Source organism: Bos mutus, chromosome 4, assembly GCF_027580195.1.
Source record: "Bos mutus isolate GX-2022 chromosome 4, NWIPB_WYAK_1.1, whole genome shotgun sequence".
NCBI classification, from domain to species: domain Eukaryota; kingdom Metazoa; phylum Chordata; class Mammalia; order Artiodactyla; family Bovidae; genus Bos; species Bos mutus.
In genome coordinates this window covers 79,046,518-79,065,781 of record NC_091620.1, presented here as the reverse complement: position 1 = coordinate 79,065,781, position 19,264 = coordinate 79,046,518, and the positions used below count along the sequence as shown (strand labels likewise).

The window sequence follows — 19,264 nt, the reverse complement described above, 5'->3', positions numbered from 1 at the left end:
TACAGATGTATTCTTCATATAGGCCAAGAAAACTTTAACATAGTAAAATTGGGAAGGCATAAGCAACTGAGTAGAAGGCGTGTTATTCATGATGATGCTTTGTTTTACTAAAGAACAATTGGTTAACTAAGATAAAGTAATTTCTTTTTTTTTACATTTTCAATTTTATATATAATAAAGGACCAAGTTTTCATGATTGACTCCAAGTGTGAATCTGGAAAAGGACGCTGCTCTTTCAACCCCAATGTGAACACAGTGTCTGTTATGATCAGTAAGTGGAAAATAAAAGGGGAAGTTTAAAAAAGGAAATTAAAGAAAAAAAATACATTATACCATATGTCCATTTTGAATAGTTGTGTGGATGATAGTACATGAGTAAAATAATAGAAAGCAAGTTGTGGGAAATTCTAATTTCTTATTTCCAAGAATATTCATGAGTAAATGATAGCCGTGTGTTTTTTCATCTAATATGACTACTGTCATTCATAGAGTAAGTCAACCATTTGAAAAGTGTATGTATGTATACATATGTTAATAAATATTGTATGCATACATATATCAATATATATTAGGAAGTAAATTTCAGTGTAGTTGTTATTTTGTGTATTCTGTTTTTCTGATGTTTTAGTTATCTTTTACAAACAATTAAAACTGGTATTTCTTCCATGTGAAGAAATAGCAAAGTGCATATGTTAGCCAAGTACATTCTCTATGAAATGTCTAAAAGTTCTCATACAAAAAAACAGGTACTAGTAAAGTCACTTTTTTATTTCCTCATATTTTGTAAATTATATCAGTTAAGAATCAGGCCCAATTGCTCCCTGCCACACACATAAACAAATCGATGTACTTGAGTCGCAGTCATCAGTGCCTATCTATAGCTCACTTGAAAGACATTCTAGAATATGTCTTAAGACATTATAAGATGTAATTAGGACACTTCTGGAATACGTCTGACATAACATTAGTTAACTATAAGACAAATCTTAAATTTCAGTATGCCAATTATATAGTAAAAACTTTTTCCTTTTTGTTTCTCTATGTTTTGCCAGTGGTAAAATCTCATCATTTAACAAAAGAACAGGTGGGAAAATAATTATTGTGTTCAACAGACTTTGCTTTGATTCATTTTAAAAGGCAATTCATCTTTCTTTCTCAGATCTGGAAACTAAATTAAGATAAGTACTCCAGCATTGACTAAAATGTGAACTTGGAAATTATCCAGTAAATTATTTCCATGTAGTCATTCAGAATGGTCAGGGAGGAAATGAAAGTGTATCATTAGAACAAAAAATTAGAAAGCTTTGAAACTACAGGATATATAATTAAGTCCGATGCAGAGTATTTTCAAATAAGTTTCTAAATATTATTTAATAGAAGCAATGTCTCAGAAAGTATTTGCCTTTAGAAACTATGATTTGTATAGTTCTAGATAAATATAAAACGGAGAAGGCAATGGCACCCCACTCCAGTACTCTTGCCTGGAAAATCCCATGGATGGAGGAGCCTGGTAGGCTGCAGTCCATGGGCTCTATAGGAGTCGGACGCGACTGAGCGACTTCACTTTCACTTTTCACTTTCATGCATTGGAGAAGGAAATGGCAACCCACTCCAGTGTTCTTGCCTGGAGAATCCCAGGGACGGCAGAGCCTGGTGGGTTGCCCTCTCTGGGGTCGCACAGAGTTGGACACGACTGAAGTGACTTACCAGCAGCAGCAGCAGATAAATATAAGAAGTTTTCACTTATTTCAAGTTAAATGCTATGAATTTCTAAACTTAGAAATTCAACATTATTGTTAACACTGATACTAGAATTTTATCTTCTCAAGTATTATTTAGGACAAAAAAGAGTTAAAACAAGACATTATAAATTTTTCTGTTAAACTATGATAAGTCATGTAATAGTTTTGCCCTTAAAGAGTTGGATTCATTTACAAAATGAAGATAATAATTAGTCTTCATTTTTCAAAGACCTGAGGCTTTGATTCCTAGGCTCATGTTCTTGTACTATACTTTTTAATATTTTGATTAACAAGATTTTTACTATCAAAGAAAATCATTAAACAATTTGCTTAACTTAGCTGAAACTAAAAAGAGCATGAAATTTTATAACCTTGTATTTATCATTTTATTTATTCCATTGATTATCTCTGTAATATTGTCTCCAATATTGTGCATTTCATTTGTGTAGCCATCTCACTTTGCCATTTGATGTTTTACCATTTCTGTTCAATTGCAATCCACTATATAACTTGGTTAAAATATTAAAGTGCCAAGAAATGTTGAGAATTAGAAGAATTTCAAATTTCACAATATAGCACGGCATCTGGCCCAACACGCTAGTGTTCTTTTGCTATTTTTAGTAATTGTTGTAGCACATCGAAGTCAGATGACATCTCTTATTAAGGAACCTATCCAAAACCTCTTGAGATATTTTTTAGTCAGTGGAAGTACAACTGGAAATCAAAGTATTTTTGGATTAAAGTTTAAAAGGAGCAAGTAAAAAAATTTTCCACTCTTAAAATTATTTCCAAAGTGACGTTAATTAACTATTAATTAACTATTTAATAAAGCAGAAACTTTATTATTTTAACTTGCTGTTAAACTTACTGAGAATTTATGACAGGAAATGAAGCCAATTAACCATCTAACTCTTTTTAAATAATCTTATTTTCATTTCTTTATTTTTAATTGGAGGAAAATTGCTTTACAATGTTGTTTTGGTTTCCGCCATACAACACAGATCAGCCATCTAATTCTTTTGTAATGTTTATTGTTTAGTCACTTAGTCATGTCCGACTCTTTTGTGACCCCATTGATTGTAATCCTTGAGGCTCCTCTGTCAATGGGATTTCCCACACAAGAATGCTGCTGTAGGTTGCCACTTCCTTTTCCAGGAAATCTTCCCAACCCAGGGATCAAACCCAATTCTCCTGTATTGGCAGGTAGATTCTTTACCTCTGAGCCACCAAGGAAGCCCTTTGTTTAAGACAAAGCTAAAAGAGTGGTATGCAGTAGGATTAGAAGCAGTCCTCTCCACAATAAACCATCCTCTGAGTGTCCTTTTTTTTTTCTTCCTGTAAACAGATAGGAGATTATAATTCAGAGCTGTGCTAATAAATCTATTGAATATCAGAAATGTATAATCTACTTTTTGGGGGCATAATTGGATATAACAAAGCTGTGAAATAATTAATTACAAAGTTATCTCAATTTAACAATCATTGTATCTACAGAATACTTGCATAGATGCTACACAAATGTTCACAAAATTATAAAGAAACCTAATTGCTCAAAATCCTTTCATACACCTTTTTTCGTTGTCTCCCTATAATCTGTTCCCATGGACTTCAGCTCTCTACTAGGAAGCAAAAAGGCAGCACAATGCCTGACGTACCCACTTGCTAACTGGTAGGGGTCCAGTCTGTGACCTGGTGAGCACATACTGAAAACATTCCATTCTTCATTCTATCCTAATCCAACTGGTATTGCTTATTACTAAACAGTGAGCTTAGAATGCTTTAAAATGTTTCAGTTCTGTCAAAATGACCACAATCTGAAGTGGCCAGGGGAGTAATTCTAGAACATCAGATGCTTGGTAGGTCAGTGGGCCAGACCTGATAAACTTTATTATTTTTTCAACTTAACTATTGTTTTGTACAAAAAAGTCACACATACCAATTTGCTATTTACTCTCCTTACTAGACTAAAAATTAATGTCAGTCAGTTAACAAAGAAACAAAATGTCGAATGTTATGCACATACAAGTTAGGGTATCTTATTTTTGTCAATAAAAATGATAAATTAATTCAATCTTAAAATATCTCTTTTCTTGTCTTTAAATTTTATTTTATATGAGTTAATGTGTTAAGCTGTAGATGGCTTATTAAAATTGTATTATATTATTAACATAATGTTAATATGTTATGTGTCACAATTGATAAAGTAGCACTTTGTTTACCTTATAGAAACCTTCTAGCATCAAAGAACAAAACATATACTTTTAATCATGAAATTGTGTAATCATAGAGTTTTTAATATACAGCAAGAATTATCTGATCATAATCCAGTTCCCATAGAAGATTGAGATTCAGGGTGCTAAATGATTTATCCCCGATTTCCAGTTTGTTAATTCCTGCCAGAATTGGAAATCAAGTTTTCTGATTCTTAGAGTATGTTTTTACTTATTAAACAAGTAATCAGTAAGTCATTTCTTTTTTTATTTATGTATTATTTCTGCCATTACTGATACACACTATATGAACATAGGTATTTAGTGTAGCTAAGTCAGGCAGAGGAATTCATCTCTATATAGGAAACATTGTTTTGGTCATTATATATGAGACCAGATTAAACTTTATCCAGTTTTTTTTATTTGGTGGACAATGGAAAGCAATTAGTAACTTAAACACTCTGTAATATATGTCATGATCTAATAAGTAGATTTTTAAAATACCATTTAAAACATTTGATTTGCTTTTAATTTTGTTAACATTTGCTTTTTCATAGATGAAGAGCTTTTCTCTGGAATGTATATAGATTTCATGGGGACAGATGCAGCTATTTTTCGAAGTTTAACCAAGAGGAATGCAGTCAGAACTGATCAACACAATTCCAAATGGCTAAGTGGTAAAATAACACTTTATTCATTTTTTGAGAATCAGACTTTAAACTACTTTGTTTAATTTCATAATGAAAATTACATTAAAATTGTTAAAAAATTATGAGTGACAACAGTTTTGTACTCTGTGGTTTTAAATATTTAGGCTAAATATATGAATGAAATGATCCAGCTTTCACATTGTAACTTTTTATTAACAATTATAGAATTATCATAGGATATATTAATAATAAAATGACAGTGATGCTCATCATATGTACCTATAGATAAGAATCTTCTCCAGTTGTTTAATTGTAACATATTACAATGAAGTGTCATTTATTCATTTGGTCTGCTTTTATATTTTAATGCCAAATCTAAATTTTTTCCTAAATTTATGACAGATATAATGAGTAGGGCTTATTTAGAAGCTCTTCCTAATTGTTTTATGCTTAGATTCTAAAGCTATAAAAGTAGTATATACTATTTTTCTCACAAATTAACCAATAATTTGTGGAAACCATAAGTATGATAATTTTATTATATTCAGTATTCAGATGTTTCTAATTTGAGGGTCACATGGAATTCACATGATGAAAAGTGCTCATTTGACTTTAATGAACAATTCCAAAAAGTTGCTATTGTTTAGAAGAGGAAGAAACTGCTAAGATCTTTGTCGTTTCACCCTGGGGATAGTTTAAACTGACCTTAAATTTGGCAATTCACTCAACCTTGCACAGTTAAGCATGAATCACTATAGTTGAGCATCCTATTCCACTCATAGACCAGCATAAGAAGGCATTGATTGTCCATTTACTTCTTCAAATTTTTCCTCCAGTACATCTGGAAATAGAGTATTCTAAAGGTCGTTTTGTTCTTGAAATAAGGAATCCTTCTATGCTTTCAAATGACTGCATTTTTTGTCTTGAAAAGTTTCTCCTTCATTTCATATGCTGTATTTTAAGAAAAATGTGTTTTTCAGATCTTGGACTCTGAACTCTTCATTCTGCTCTGTGAATTTGAATTTATATGCACTAGATTGAAAGCCACACATTTAAAAACAAACTTTTTTTTCTGTGAAATGGCTATCAGATCCCATGGGAAATGGCTGGTAGAAAACTTCAATTTTTTAAAACTCATCAAGGCACGAATTTTGCAATTACTGTACTTTCAGAATGTATTGCAAACAGAGGAAAATAGTTTAAGCTATAATATTATAGCTGTACTTTGTGGCACTTGACATTCCAAATGCAGTATGTTTAGGGAATATAATTAATTGCTTTTAGATTTTTCGCCTGTGAATGTTGAATTGTTCCTTTATACCAAAGATGGAGAAAGCACGTGTCTGTGGTCTACATGGATGGAGAGTAGAAGGGTTTTCATCATGACTATATATATCATCTTTGTATTTTTTTCTAGAACCTATGTTTGTGGATGCACATGTCATACCAGATGGGACTGATCCAAATGATGCTAAGGTGTATTTCTTCTTCAAAGAGAAACTGACTGACAATAGCAGAAGTACAAAACAGATTCATTCCATGATTGCTAGAATATGTCCTGTAAGTATTAAAGTTGTTCTAATTTGAAGAGTAAGAAATTAATATTTCATAAACACATTTTCTTTTTCCAAAAGTTTATCTTCCTATTTTTATTATCTACTATTACCAATTAATAAAATCTTAAAAGGATACATTTAGACTTAATGTTTTTTCACATTAGTCATATGAGATAAGCATACTATTTCAATAAAAAATCAATACAAGGAAATAGCTTGGCCATGATTTTATAAAAATTATTAGTTTTTATTAATTTTGCTTTTGCATTTAATGTATTAATATTTTAAAAAATTGCTAAATTGTATACTATAGAAAGAAATAGAGCAGTTCTTCTGAATACAGCAAAACAACAGTAAAAGACAAATATTGAGGAATTGTCTACAATAGTGAACTTAAGAAATGCTTAATTAAATGCTTAATTAAAATACAGTTCTAATTACAAACTGTGATCAAAATGTTCTTGTTAATCAACAGTAAGTATACATGTTGTTGTTGTTGTTTAGTTGCTAAGTCATGTCCAACTCTTTTGCGACCCAATGGACTATAGCTAGACTCCTCTGTAACTGGAATTTCCCAGGCAAGAATATGGGAGTGGATAGCCATTCCCTTCTCCAGGGGATCTAACCCCACCCAGGGATCAAACCCTCGTCTCCTGCATTGGAGGACAGGTTCTTTACCACTGAGACATCTGGGGAGCCCGCAACTCAAAAAAAACTCATGATGTCTTCTCACATAGGAGTATTAAAGGCTTGTCCTGATGTATTTATGATTAGCATCTTTTGTACACAAGCATTTCTTAAAGCATTTAATGTTTAAAGTAGTATAATTTAAAGTGCTGCAATATTCCACTGATTGTGGAGCTCATCTCCTTTTCAGTCATCTGGAACAAGGCGGTAAGACCACCTGCTGACGTAAAAGGTTTTAGGGTGTACAGAAAAAAATATTATAGATAGAGACTATTTGTGAATGATCCAAATACCGTTTTCTCTGCCCTAAGCAGAGAAATATGCATATAAATCATCTGATTTGAAATACTAAGAATTAAATAATAATGCAAAGAAATGAAGGCAGGAAAATAGAAGTAATGGGAACTACTTGGCATAAGTATAAACCCACTCTCCTGACCACTGTAGAATCAGCCAGATTCCCTGTATACATTAATTTATGTTTGTGTTGAAGACAGTGAGATATTTAGAAAGCTTTGAGATATATGTGTTTATTCAATTCATTTTGATACATTTTCAGTTGAACTGAAAATAGAAGAATAACAGTATAACTATTTTTTAAGACTTACTATATATCAACTTGGAGAAGGCAATGGCACCCCACTCCAGTACTCTTGCCTGGAAAATCCCATGGATGGAGGAGCCTGGTAGGCTGCAGTCCATGAGGTCGCTGAGGGTCGGACATGACTGAGCGACTTCACTTTCACTTTTCACTTTCATGCATTGGAGAAGGAAATGGCAACCCACTCCAGTGTTCTTGCCTGGAGAATCCAGAGAAGGGGGAGCCTGGTGGGCTGCTGTCTATGGGGTCGCACAGAGTTGGACACGACTGAAGCGACTTCGCAGCAGCAGCAGCAGCAGCATATAACAACTATTCCTCTTTATTGACATGCAGATTTGGTTAACATTTTCATCCTTCAGATGATAACAAATCCCCAAATAATAAGAATCTAAATTAAATTTTAAATACATTTCAGTGTCTATTTAAGCGGTCTGAAATATGTTTTCAAAATGATTTCAGAATGACACGGGTGGACTGCGCAGCCTTGTCAACAAGTGGACGACTTTCTTAAAAGCGAGGCTGGTGTGCTCGGTAACTGATGAAGATGGCCCAGAGACACACTTTGATGAATTAGGTACATAAATGTGAGATTTAAAATGATTTTGAAAGAGAGTTTGTACAGTCTACAATTCTGAATTAATGATCTGGGTACTACTCATGAATCTCCTGAAGTAGTTTTTAAATCTTTCTTACCCCTAAGTGCACTGCTGAAACATATAGTTCATTGAATCCACCATGATATATAGATCAGTGTGTTCTGGATGTGTGTTTGTATATGTTTCATAGAGACCGACAGAGAGAAGAACTTGTATAATTTATATATAAGTAATAATATGCTTGTGGTTTTTTAAAATGGTTGTGTATTTCATACATGTTTGAATTCTGATATTCTAGTTTAAAATCAATTTTCATGAAAATATAGCTATACGTTTTTACTACAGTTAATGAATAGAATTAAAGGTTAGAGAAGTGTCAGAGTGGAAATTAGACTTATTCTCCAGTTTTAGTTCTTCTTAGTGACACTGGGACTAAATATTCTTAGTGTGTGCGACATGAGAAGGGTTATATATTCCAAGTCAAATAAGGACAATCTGATTCCTTTCTACCAAGGAACAGTTCTCTTTTTAACCAGAATAACTTGGTACATATCATAGTATCATGTTGACCAAGTTATGTTTAGAAATGATTTTTATTTTGCTTTAATTCATTAATGTATAAAATGGTCGATGAGGTAAGTAATAAAAAGGTGTTACAATATGATTCTGTTGTTGTTTAGTCACTAAATCAAGTCCAACTCTTTGCTCCTTCATGGACTGCAGCACACCAGGCTTCTCTGCCCTCCACTATCTCCCTGAGTTTGCTCAAATTCATGTGCAAATATGGTTCTAGCAGTTACAACAACTGAAATAGACATTTGGTCTCCTGAAAAGCCATTATGTGGATCATAGAAACACAAATTTCTACTTCAGTTTTTCTAGAAAAAAGGCTTTAAGTACGATTTTGTGTTATAACCTAGTCACTATTTCCTCCAGAATTCTTTACCAGTATTGTATGTTTATGTTTCACTGACTTGGAATGTTTCAGTTTCTCCTTATTTTAGGGGGAGCTACAGTGCCAACCTTTGTTCACATATAGAGAGACTAGTGGTTATCACTTTATTACTTAAGATGTCCTAACTTTATTGTGAATAAAAATACATCTTTCTTTGTATTGGTCAGCAAGAATGTTATTTGCAAAAAGGTCCCTAAATCCAGATATTTCTTGTATTTATAACAATTGGTTATTATTGAGATTTGCTATCAGAAATCTACTCCCAGATTCTGTCATTTGTTGCACTTGCACCTCACCATCTGTAATTTTCCTTTTGCCTCCATATAGTTTAAAATAATTATAGCAATTTTGACTGAAAGACAAAAGATCTTACTTTATAAAGTCATTGTGAAAAACTTTTCTTCCATGTTCAAATTCTAACCCTAGGTTAAAAAGAAATTGAGATTTGTAATACTTTTTGAATTAAAAAAGTAGTATTTTATCATTAAAGGATATTTAGAAATTTCAGGAAAAAAAGAAGAAAGATAAAAATTTCTGTAGGTTTGTCAACCAGAAATACTCACTGGTCATCTTCTTGTATTTTGATGTATAGTTTAAAGGTTTACATGGTTCTAGCTCATATTAAATACTGTTATGTCTCTTCTACTTAATATTATTTTATTAACATGTTTCCATAAGGTAATAGTCCTCAAAAATTCTTTTTGTATTTATTCAAAAAACTAAAATCATGGCATTCAGTCCCATCCCTTCGTGGCAAATAGATGGGGAAACAATGGAAACGGTGACAGACTTTATTTTCTTGGGCTCCAAAATCACTGCAGATGGTGACTGCAGCCATGAAATTAGAAGATGCTTGCTCCTTGGAAGAAAAGCTATGACCAACCTAGACAGCATATTAAAAAGCAGAAACATTACTTTGCCCACAAAGGTCCATCTAGTCAAACCTGTGGTTTTTCCAGTAGTCATATATGGATGTGAGAGTTGGACTATGAAGAAAGCTGAGCACTGAAGAATTAATGCTTTTGAACTGTGGTGTTGGGGAAGACTCTTGAGAGTCCCTTGGACAGCAAGAACATCAACCAGTCAATCCTGAAGGAAATCAATCCTGAATATTCACTGGAAGGATGGATGCTGAAGCTGAAACTCCAATACTTCAGCCACCTGATGTGACGGACTGACTCCTTGGAAAAGACCCTGATGCTGGGAAAGATTGAAGGCAGGAGGAGAAGGGGACAACAGAGGATGAGATGGATGAGATTGTTGGATGGCATCACTGACTCAATGAACATGAATTTGAGTAAGCTCTGGGAGTTGGTGATGGACAGGGAAGCCTGGCGTGCTGCAGTCCATGAGATTGCAAAAGTCGGACACGACTGAGTGACTGAACTGAATATTTTATTTATTTTACCAAGTGCTTATCTTTTAGTTCCTGTCAAATTATAATAATGCTGCAGGAATATCTTTCTGAATAATACTTTTCATAGTTGAAATTGTTCTCTTAGGGTAAATTTTTTAAATATTTGGAAACTTTAAAAAATTATTTTTCCCTCTTACAGAGGATGTGTTTCTGCTGGAAATGGATAACCCAAGGACAACGCTAGTGTATGGCATTTTTACAACATCAAGGTAATTATTAAACAAATAAATTTTATGAGTTAAACAATAACCTTTATTGAGTAATAGTAATTATAAAAACATTCTTTCAACTCTTTAATTTTATGTAGAACTTAGGAGGCAACCCTCTCATTTTATTAATTTTGTTTAATTACTAAATGTATTTAAGTGGAACTCACACTTTCGAAATAGTTTTATATGGAGTATTTGTAGTAATTATATAATTTTTTCCTCAAAGAAAGGAAGATATGAGCTACAATGCAGAGATAATGTATATAAGTTACATTGTTTTAAGGAAATAACTTGAAGACTCATGATCCAAATAGAACTTGGCATTTCAATTTTAATTTTTATTTCAGGAGTAATCTAAAGTGTGGACTATCAACACACTGAAACAGTTTTCATCTTCCATGTGACAGTATTTCATATTTTTGAAAATAGCTTGTTTTCTAATATATCAGAAATACCAATCTCAGTTATCACAGACTTCAAGACTGTCCAGCATATGCTCATCCTTTCCTGTATGTTTTCCTGTGTACTATTTTATGCCAGAAATATTAACCAGCATTCAGTACCATACTCCATTTGTCTTATGACCAATTTAGAATGTACTTTTCCTTAGACAATCAACCACAAAATGAAAATCTAAACATTTTACTGTTCTTCTCTAGTGGAGGAAACATGGTATAATTTTCAACTTTGATGAACCATTCAAAGTAAAATTGATTATAAATCATATTTACTTTGCCCTATAAGATATCTAAAAACATGTCCTTTGGGGTGGTGAGTTTAAAAGGGAAAAAAATTAACAGGAAAAAAAATTCTTGATTTAAATCCCTAAGAATTAACAAAGCAAAATAACTAAATTCTTAAGAAAAAAAAATTTGAATCAAAAAAGTTATTTCCCAACACCAATAACTAACAGGGGAAAATTTTAATTGTCATTTCTATTGATGCTAACGATTAATAATATATCTTGGTTCTTTCAATGGGCACATAAGTTTCCCATGAGGCATCTAATTTAAGAAAAACATGTGAGTCAGAAAAATGTTGGTTTCAGTCCATCTGCCCAATGACAATGGAAATAGTTTTCAGTAAGGATACAAATAAATTTTCTGAGTTTTTCTGACTTAGGGTAATTTAATGAAACTTTTTTGACCCCTGTTGTTTTCTTCTGTGACTAATAGGGAACATTTACAACAATTTCTCTAACTACCACTTAGGACATTATAAGAGCACTTTTACATTAAAATAATCTTAAGACAAGGAGATAGAGTGTTCCCTTATCAGTAAGATTTATTTTGTGAGTTAAATTATGATAGGCTGTATCAATAGTGACAGAATTCAAATCATATTTTTTAATAAATCATCAATTCTTTTTTTGGTGCCAAGACAAACCACTTAGAAATTATTTTGATTTGTTCTATATTTTGGGCCAGATTCATTGAGTACTTTTTTATAACTTAATGTCTACTGTATTCATGGATGACTATAAATAAATGTCTTAATGCTTTTTATATCAATGGCTATTTCAAAAGTTTTTTTGCTTAACTTGTGTAGCATAACATTCAACTTTTTATCATTGATTTTGCCATTTATTTTTAAGTTGTATTTACATTTATTTATCTATTTATTAATTAATTTATTTATTTTTTTACTATTAAAGATTTTTTTTAAATTTTATTTTATTTTAAAATTTTACATAATTGTATTAGTTAACTATTTATTTTACATTGCAATTGGGCTTTCCCGGTGGCTCAGTGGTAAAGAATCTACCTGCAAAATGGGAGACTAAGGAGACATGGGCTCAATTCCTGGGTTGGAAGATCCCCTGGAGGGAAGAAATGGCAACCCACTCCAATATTCTTGCTTGGAGAACCCTATGGACAGAAGAGCCTGGTGGGCTATGGTCCATGGGGTCACAAGGAAGCAGACGCTACTGAAGCCGCTGAGCACGCATAGTTGGTTGACAATGTTGTGATGATTTCAGGCGCACAACATTATGACCAATACAATCACTTTTAAATTTAGGAAATAGTAAAATTAATATTTTTCTGTTTTCTTTTTTTTTCAGCTCAGTTTTTAAAGGATCAGCAGTATGTGTGTATCATTTCTCTGATATACAGACTGTGTTTAATGGGCCTTTTGCACACAAAGAAGGGCCCAATCATCAGCTGATTTCCTACCAGGGGAGAATTCCGTATCCTCGCCCTGGAACTGTAAGTATCCAGCAAATTTTTTTTGTTACTTTACTTTTTAAAAAGATATAGCTTATTGAGAAATGAATATCATGTTGATGTTAATTAAATACAAACATAGACCTACTGGTATAATGTTTCACTGGATGAGTTCTTATACTTGGGATTTTACAAATATGCATGTTATAGAATTCTATACAATTTTTTCCTAAATGCTCTTGATATTAATAATAAAATCTCATTTATATTTTAAGACAGCTGGATATGTTAGATAGGGAAGAGATATTTTCCTAATTTTAATGGCATAGAAACCATAGCTTGGAAAATGGTAACATTTTGGAGGCGGTCTACTAATTTGAATTCAAGTTGCTTTTCTCAATTTTTCTTATATTAAGAAATCTCATCTATTTTAATAAAATTATCCTCATGTGAGAATTAATTTAGTAATCAATCTGCAAAGCTATTTCAATTTTAGGAATATATTTAGTTAAAAATTATGTATTGTATATTTCTCAAGGAAATAAAATGGTATTTGTGAGCAAATAATGACAATGAAAGTGAGGTTATAATTCAAATAAAAAGTTTTGAGTTATTCAAATATAACCATGTCTTGAAGCATTGTTCTATTAAGGGGTAGATTGAAAACTACCTTTTCCAGCTCAAGGTACAGGCAGATTGGAACTGAGTTTTTCCAGGACATTGGTCATAGTCTTACTGTGTGTGTGTGTGTGTGTGTGTCTGTGTACACGCACATGCATGTGGTAAGTCATGTCTGACTCTGTGATCCCACGGACTGCAGTCCACCGGACTCCTCTGGCCATGGAATTCTTCAGGCAAGAATACTGATGTGGGTTGCCGTTTCCTTCTCCAGAGGATCCACCTGGGAAGACCATGGTGGCTCAGACAGTAAAGAATCTGCCTGCAATGCAGGAGATGTAGGTTCAATCCCTGGGTCCGGAAGATCCCCTGGAGAAGGGAATGGCTACCCTCTCCAGCATTCTTGCCTGGAGAATTCCATGGACAGAGGAGCCTCATGGACTACAGTCCATGGGGTTTCAAAGAGGCAGACATGACTGAGGAACTAACACAGTCTTACTAATTTTTTTTAATTTGAATTATAATACTGCTGTGTTGCAGACTAGAATATTGACTGGTTTCTGTCTCTGTAAAATGTTGTACATCACTCTCACTGAGAGGAGATGTTACACAATTGACCGTCAAGGGAATATAATTCTCTTATATTCTTGTATTTCATAAAATAAGTTTATATTTATAAAATGGGTTGGATACAAGTAAAGAATGATTTTATTTTAAAAAATCAAAGGAAAGTTATTAAAATAATATTTACTTGAACAAAATACTTTTCATTCTTATTTAAATATGAAATTCCCTTTGTTAGTATGCTTTCAGACATTTGTCACTTATAAGTTTTACTTACTACTGATTCACTTTATTTTTGTATTATTATTAGATTTTATTTGCAATATAATATTTATTTCTTTGTTTTCTAATCATGTTCAATTATACTGCTGTCAATTTTTTGACAAGAAAAATAATGTGCTAATAAGCCTTTAAAGAAGATGTTTATTCAAAATTAAAAGAGCTCAGGTTTGGTTCCCTGGCTAGGAAGCTCAAATGTGTATTACTAACTTCTAATTAACTTTGGAAAGACTCAAAATTGCTACTTATCCATGAAAGTACTTTGTTTTAAAAAGCTAGTTAACCATAACTGGCAAAAAAATCTTACCATAGAATGTATAGTCCCCTTTTAAATGATCTCTCTTTGATGCTTATAGCTCAACAGAAGATGGAAGAAACATTTAACTATTTGGTATCACACAAGGAAAAGAAATCAAGAGCCATATCCATCTTAGGTATTAGAGTATATTAGATAAGAAACAGGTGGTTGGTGGTTTATAAACGTCTCTAAGTCATGTCCGACTCTTGCGACCCTATGGACTGTAGCCTGCCAGGCTCCTCTGTCCATGGGATTCTCCAGGCCAGAATACTGGAGTGGGTTGCCATTTCCTTCTCCAGGGGATCTTCCCAACCCAGGAATTGAACCCAGTCTCCCGCACTGCAGGCAGATTCTTTACCAACTGAGCGAATTATATAAAAGAAGGGGAAGCTGAATAACTTTCAAAATCCATCATGACTCAAGGCTCGCATTATTTCATTGACTGTAGTTCATGTATTTTTAAATTATTCACTGATAATGTGTCCAAAGATATGTCATATTTTTGAGAATGACTTGCTATTTGAATTGGATCAAGTCACTGTTTCATCTTAAGTCAGAAAATTCAGAGATGGCTGTGATTGGATTTGTTTTCATCAGTTATTCTATTGAACAAAATACATGTGGGATTAATACAGGAGCAATTGATTTGTAAACTGAATAAAATCCCATTTTCTCCCATAAATCCTTAAGATAAACACCTCAGATACACATAAAGGAGAGCCATGCCAAGTAAATAATGGTTTGAGTCAGCTTGTACCTGACTGACAAGAAGAGATTGCATTCACCTCATCTCAGTCAAAGGGATCACAGTGGCAATTTGAAATCAGTCATGGATGGAGTCCTACATCATGAAAACTGATGATGTTACTAATTAGGATTTTTTTTTTCCCCTGAAGAAAACCACCCACCTTGGTCCCACAGTGCCTCATAAGACTCTTCACCCAATGGCAGCTCAAAAAGACTCTGAGAATGACAGTGAGGAAAACATTCATGTCAAACTTTTATTGTACATAAAATGTGAGAGTAGATAATTCCTTTTAGTAAAGCAAGTAAACCACTGCCAAATTAGAAAATTCTGCTAACAGTCCCACTTTGCATTATTTCTGAGCTCCTAAGCATAAGCATTTTTCCTTTTCCAAAGCAGTGTGAAATAAGCCAGGGCTTAGTGACACATCTGGAGCAGACTCCGTGAAAAAAGGGAGTGAGTTGTCAGTGCTTGAGACATATTTCTATAATGTGGTTGCTTACATCTGGTGTTGAGATCACAGAAGCTCCTTTAAAAAAAAAAAATGTTGTCAGATGAGTGATCCTTAGAGAATAAAAAAGGCTGGGTGGAGGAATAACCTCTGGAACTCCTCCTGGAAAAGCATACCTTCCTGAAGATTCAGTCCCTCCACCCTTTACTGAGCAAAACACCATGAAGTCAGCTCTCTGACTCAGAGCAGTCTGCATATGTCTCTTTCCTAGGTTTTTAAGGTTTAATATCCATTCATGTAGCCAGAAGACTCACAGCCAAGTGACCCAAAACATTCCTTTTTCTCTAGGGTTAAGAATGTTGCCTCTGAAGTCCTCCCAATGTAAGATCAACTACGATCTTCATACTTTAATTCCCTATGTAGTCCAGTTGCTGGGTCAACCTCATAACTGTATGACTGGATTCTTAAGGAAATGACACTAGCAGAAATCTGATACCCTCATTCTAATGTTCCCTGTAGGTGTTTCTTGTAAAGCAGGGTTGATAGCTGTGTTAGCAAACTGTCCCAACCAGCAAGCCCAAGTCAGTAGGAAGAAGCCTGCCAATTGTGTCATAATGTTTTTCCATAAGTAATACAAGTTTGTGGAAGAAACAGGACACCTTTGGTATGTTTCAAAGGGCAGCCAAAGACTGCAGATTCTCTCTGTGGCTGAGCTAACATATAACATTATTCTGATGCAGCGTGTATAAGCTTCTGTAGAAGACTGTGACTGTGTTTGCTTACCCCGTACTGTTAAAGCAGAACCTCATGAAAATGATCAGTTTTATCCATTCATCTGCTGATGGACATCTAGGTTGCTTCCATGTCCTGGCTATTATAAACAGTGCTGCGATGAACATTGGGGTACACGTGTCTCTTCCCTTTCTGGTTTCCTCAGTGTGTATGCCCAGCAGTGCAATTGCTGGATCATAAGGCAGTTCTATTTCCAGTTTTTTAAGGAATCTCCACACTGTTCTCCATAGTGGCTGTACTAGTTTGCATTCCCACCAACAGTGTAAGAGGGTTCCCTTTTCTCCACACCCTCTCCAGCATTTATTGCTTGTAGACTTTTGCATCGCAGCCATTCTGACTGGTGTGAAATGGTACCTCATAGTGGTTTTGATTTGCATTTCTCTGATAATGAGTGATGTTGAGCATCTTTTCATGTGTTTGTTAGCCATCTGTATGTCTTCTTTGGAGAAATGTCTATTTAGTTCTTTGGCCCATTTTTTGATTGGGTCATTTATTTTTCTGGAGTTGAGCTGTAGGAGTTGCTTATGTATTTTTGAGATTAGTTGTTTGTCAGTTGCTTCATTTGCTATTATTTTCTCCCATTCTGAAGGCTGCCTTTTCACCTTGCTAATAGTTTCCTTTGTTGTGCAGAAGCTTTTAAGTTTAATTAGGTCCCATTTGTTTATTTTTGCTTTTATTTCCAATATTCTTGGAGGTGGGTCATAGAGGATCCTGCTCTGATGTATGTCAGGGAGTGTTTTGCCTATGTTCTCCTCTAGGAGTTTTATAGTTTCTGGTCTTACATCTTTAATCCATTTTGAGTTTATTTTTGTGTATGGTGTTAGAAAGTGTTCTAGTTTCATTCTTTTACAAGTGGTTGACCAGTTTTCCCAGCACCACTTATTAAAGAGATTGTCTTTAATCCATTGTATGTTCTGGCCTCCTTTGTCAAAGATAAGGTGTCCATATGTGCGTGGATTTATCTCTGGGCTTTCTATTTTGTTCCATTGATCTATATTTCTGTCTTTGTGCCAGTACCATACTGTCTTGATGACTGTGGCTTTGTAGTAGAGCCTGAAGTCAGGTAGGTTGATTCCTCCAGTTCCATTCTTCTTTCTCAACATAGCTTTGGCTATTCGAGGTTTTTTGTATTTACATACAAATCGTGAAATTATTTGTTCTAGCTCTGTGAAGAATACCTTTGGTAGCTTGATAGGGATTGCATTGAATCTATAAATTGCTTTGGGTAGTATACTCATTTTCACTATATTGATTCTTCCAATCCATGAACATGGTATACTTCTCCATCTATTAGTGTCCTCTTTGATTTCCTTCACCAGTGTTTTATAGTTTTCTATATATAGGTCTTTAGTTTCTTTAGGTAGATATATTCCTAAATATTTTATTCTTTCCGTTGCAATGGTGAATGGAATTGTTTCCTTAATTTCTCTTTCTGTTTTCTCATTATTAGTGTATAGGAATGCAAGGGATTTCTGTGTATTGATTTTGTATCCTGCAACTTTACTATAGTCATTGATTAGTTCTAGTAATTTTCTGGTGGAGTCTTTAGGGTTTTCTATGTAGAGGATCATGTCATCTGCAAATAGTGAGAGTTTTACTTCTTCTTTTCCAATTTGGATTCCTTTTATTTCTTTTTCTGCTCTGATTGCTGTGGCCAGAACTTCCAAAACTATGTTGAATAGTAATGGTGAAAGTGGGCACCCTTGTCTTGTTCCTGACTTTGGGGGAAATGCTTTCAATTTTTCACCATTGAGGATAATGTTTGCTGTGGGTTTGTCATATATAGCTTTTATTATGTTGAGGTATGTTCCTTCTATTCCTGCTTTCTGGAGAGTTTTTGTCATAAATGGATGTTGAATTTTGTCAAAGGCTTTCTCTGCATCTATTGAGATAATCATATGGCTTTTATTTTTCAATTTGTTAATGTGGTATATTACATTGATTGATTTGCGGATATTGAAGAATCCTTGCATCCCTGGGATAAAGCCCACTTGGTCATGGTGTATGATCTTTTTAATGTGTTGTTGGATTCTGATTGCTAGAATTTTGTTAAGGATTTTTGCATCTATGTTCATCAGTGATATTGGCCTGTAGTTTTCTTTTTTTGTGAGATCTTTGTCAGGTTTTGGTATTAGGGTGATGGTGGCCTCATAGAATGAGTTTGGAAGTTTACCTTCCTCTGCAATTTTCTGGAAGAGTTTGAGTAGGATAGGTGTTAGCTCTTCTCTAAATTTTTGGTAGAATTCAGCTATACACAATGGAGTATTACTCAGCCATTAAAAAGAATACATTTGAATCAGTTCTAATGAGGTGGATGAAACTGGAGCCTATTATACAGAGTGAAGTAAGCCAGAAAGAAAAACACCAATACAGTATACTAACGCATATATATGGAATTTGGAAAGATGGTAACAATAACCCTGTGTACGAGACAGCAAAAGAGACACTGATGTATAGAACAGTCTTATGGACTCTGTGGGAGAGGGAGAGGGTGGGAAGATTTGGGAGAATGGCATTGAAACATGTATAATATCATGTATGAAACGAGTCGCCAGTCCACGTTTGATGCACGATACTGGATGCTTAGGGCTGGTGCACTGGGACGACCCAGAGGGAGGGTTTGGGGAGGGAGGAGGGAGGAGGGTTCAGGATGGGGAACACATGTATACCTGTGGCAAATTCATTTCAATATTTGGCAAAACTAATACAATATTGTAAAGTTTAAAAAA

At 33.9% G+C, this 19,264-nt stretch overlaps 1 protein-coding gene across 1 annotated transcript in view; it reads left to right on the top strand.

Moving 5' to 3' along the window:
* Nucleotides 1-19,264, top strand: part of SEMA3C (semaphorin 3C) — a 207,748-nt gene that overhangs the window by 129,599 nt on the left and 58,885 nt on the right. Inside the window, exons 6-11 of the mRNA XM_005890239.3 lie at nt 181-271; nt 4,510-4,629; nt 6,020-6,162; nt 7,906-8,020; nt 10,554-10,623; nt 12,686-12,830. Coding sequence (XP_005890301.1) covers nt 181-271; nt 4,510-4,629; nt 6,020-6,162; nt 7,906-8,020; nt 10,554-10,623; nt 12,686-12,830 — 684 coding nt within the window. The remainder of the gene's footprint in view (nt 1-180; nt 272-4,509; nt 4,630-6,019; nt 6,163-7,905; nt 8,021-10,553; nt 10,624-12,685; nt 12,831-19,264) is intronic.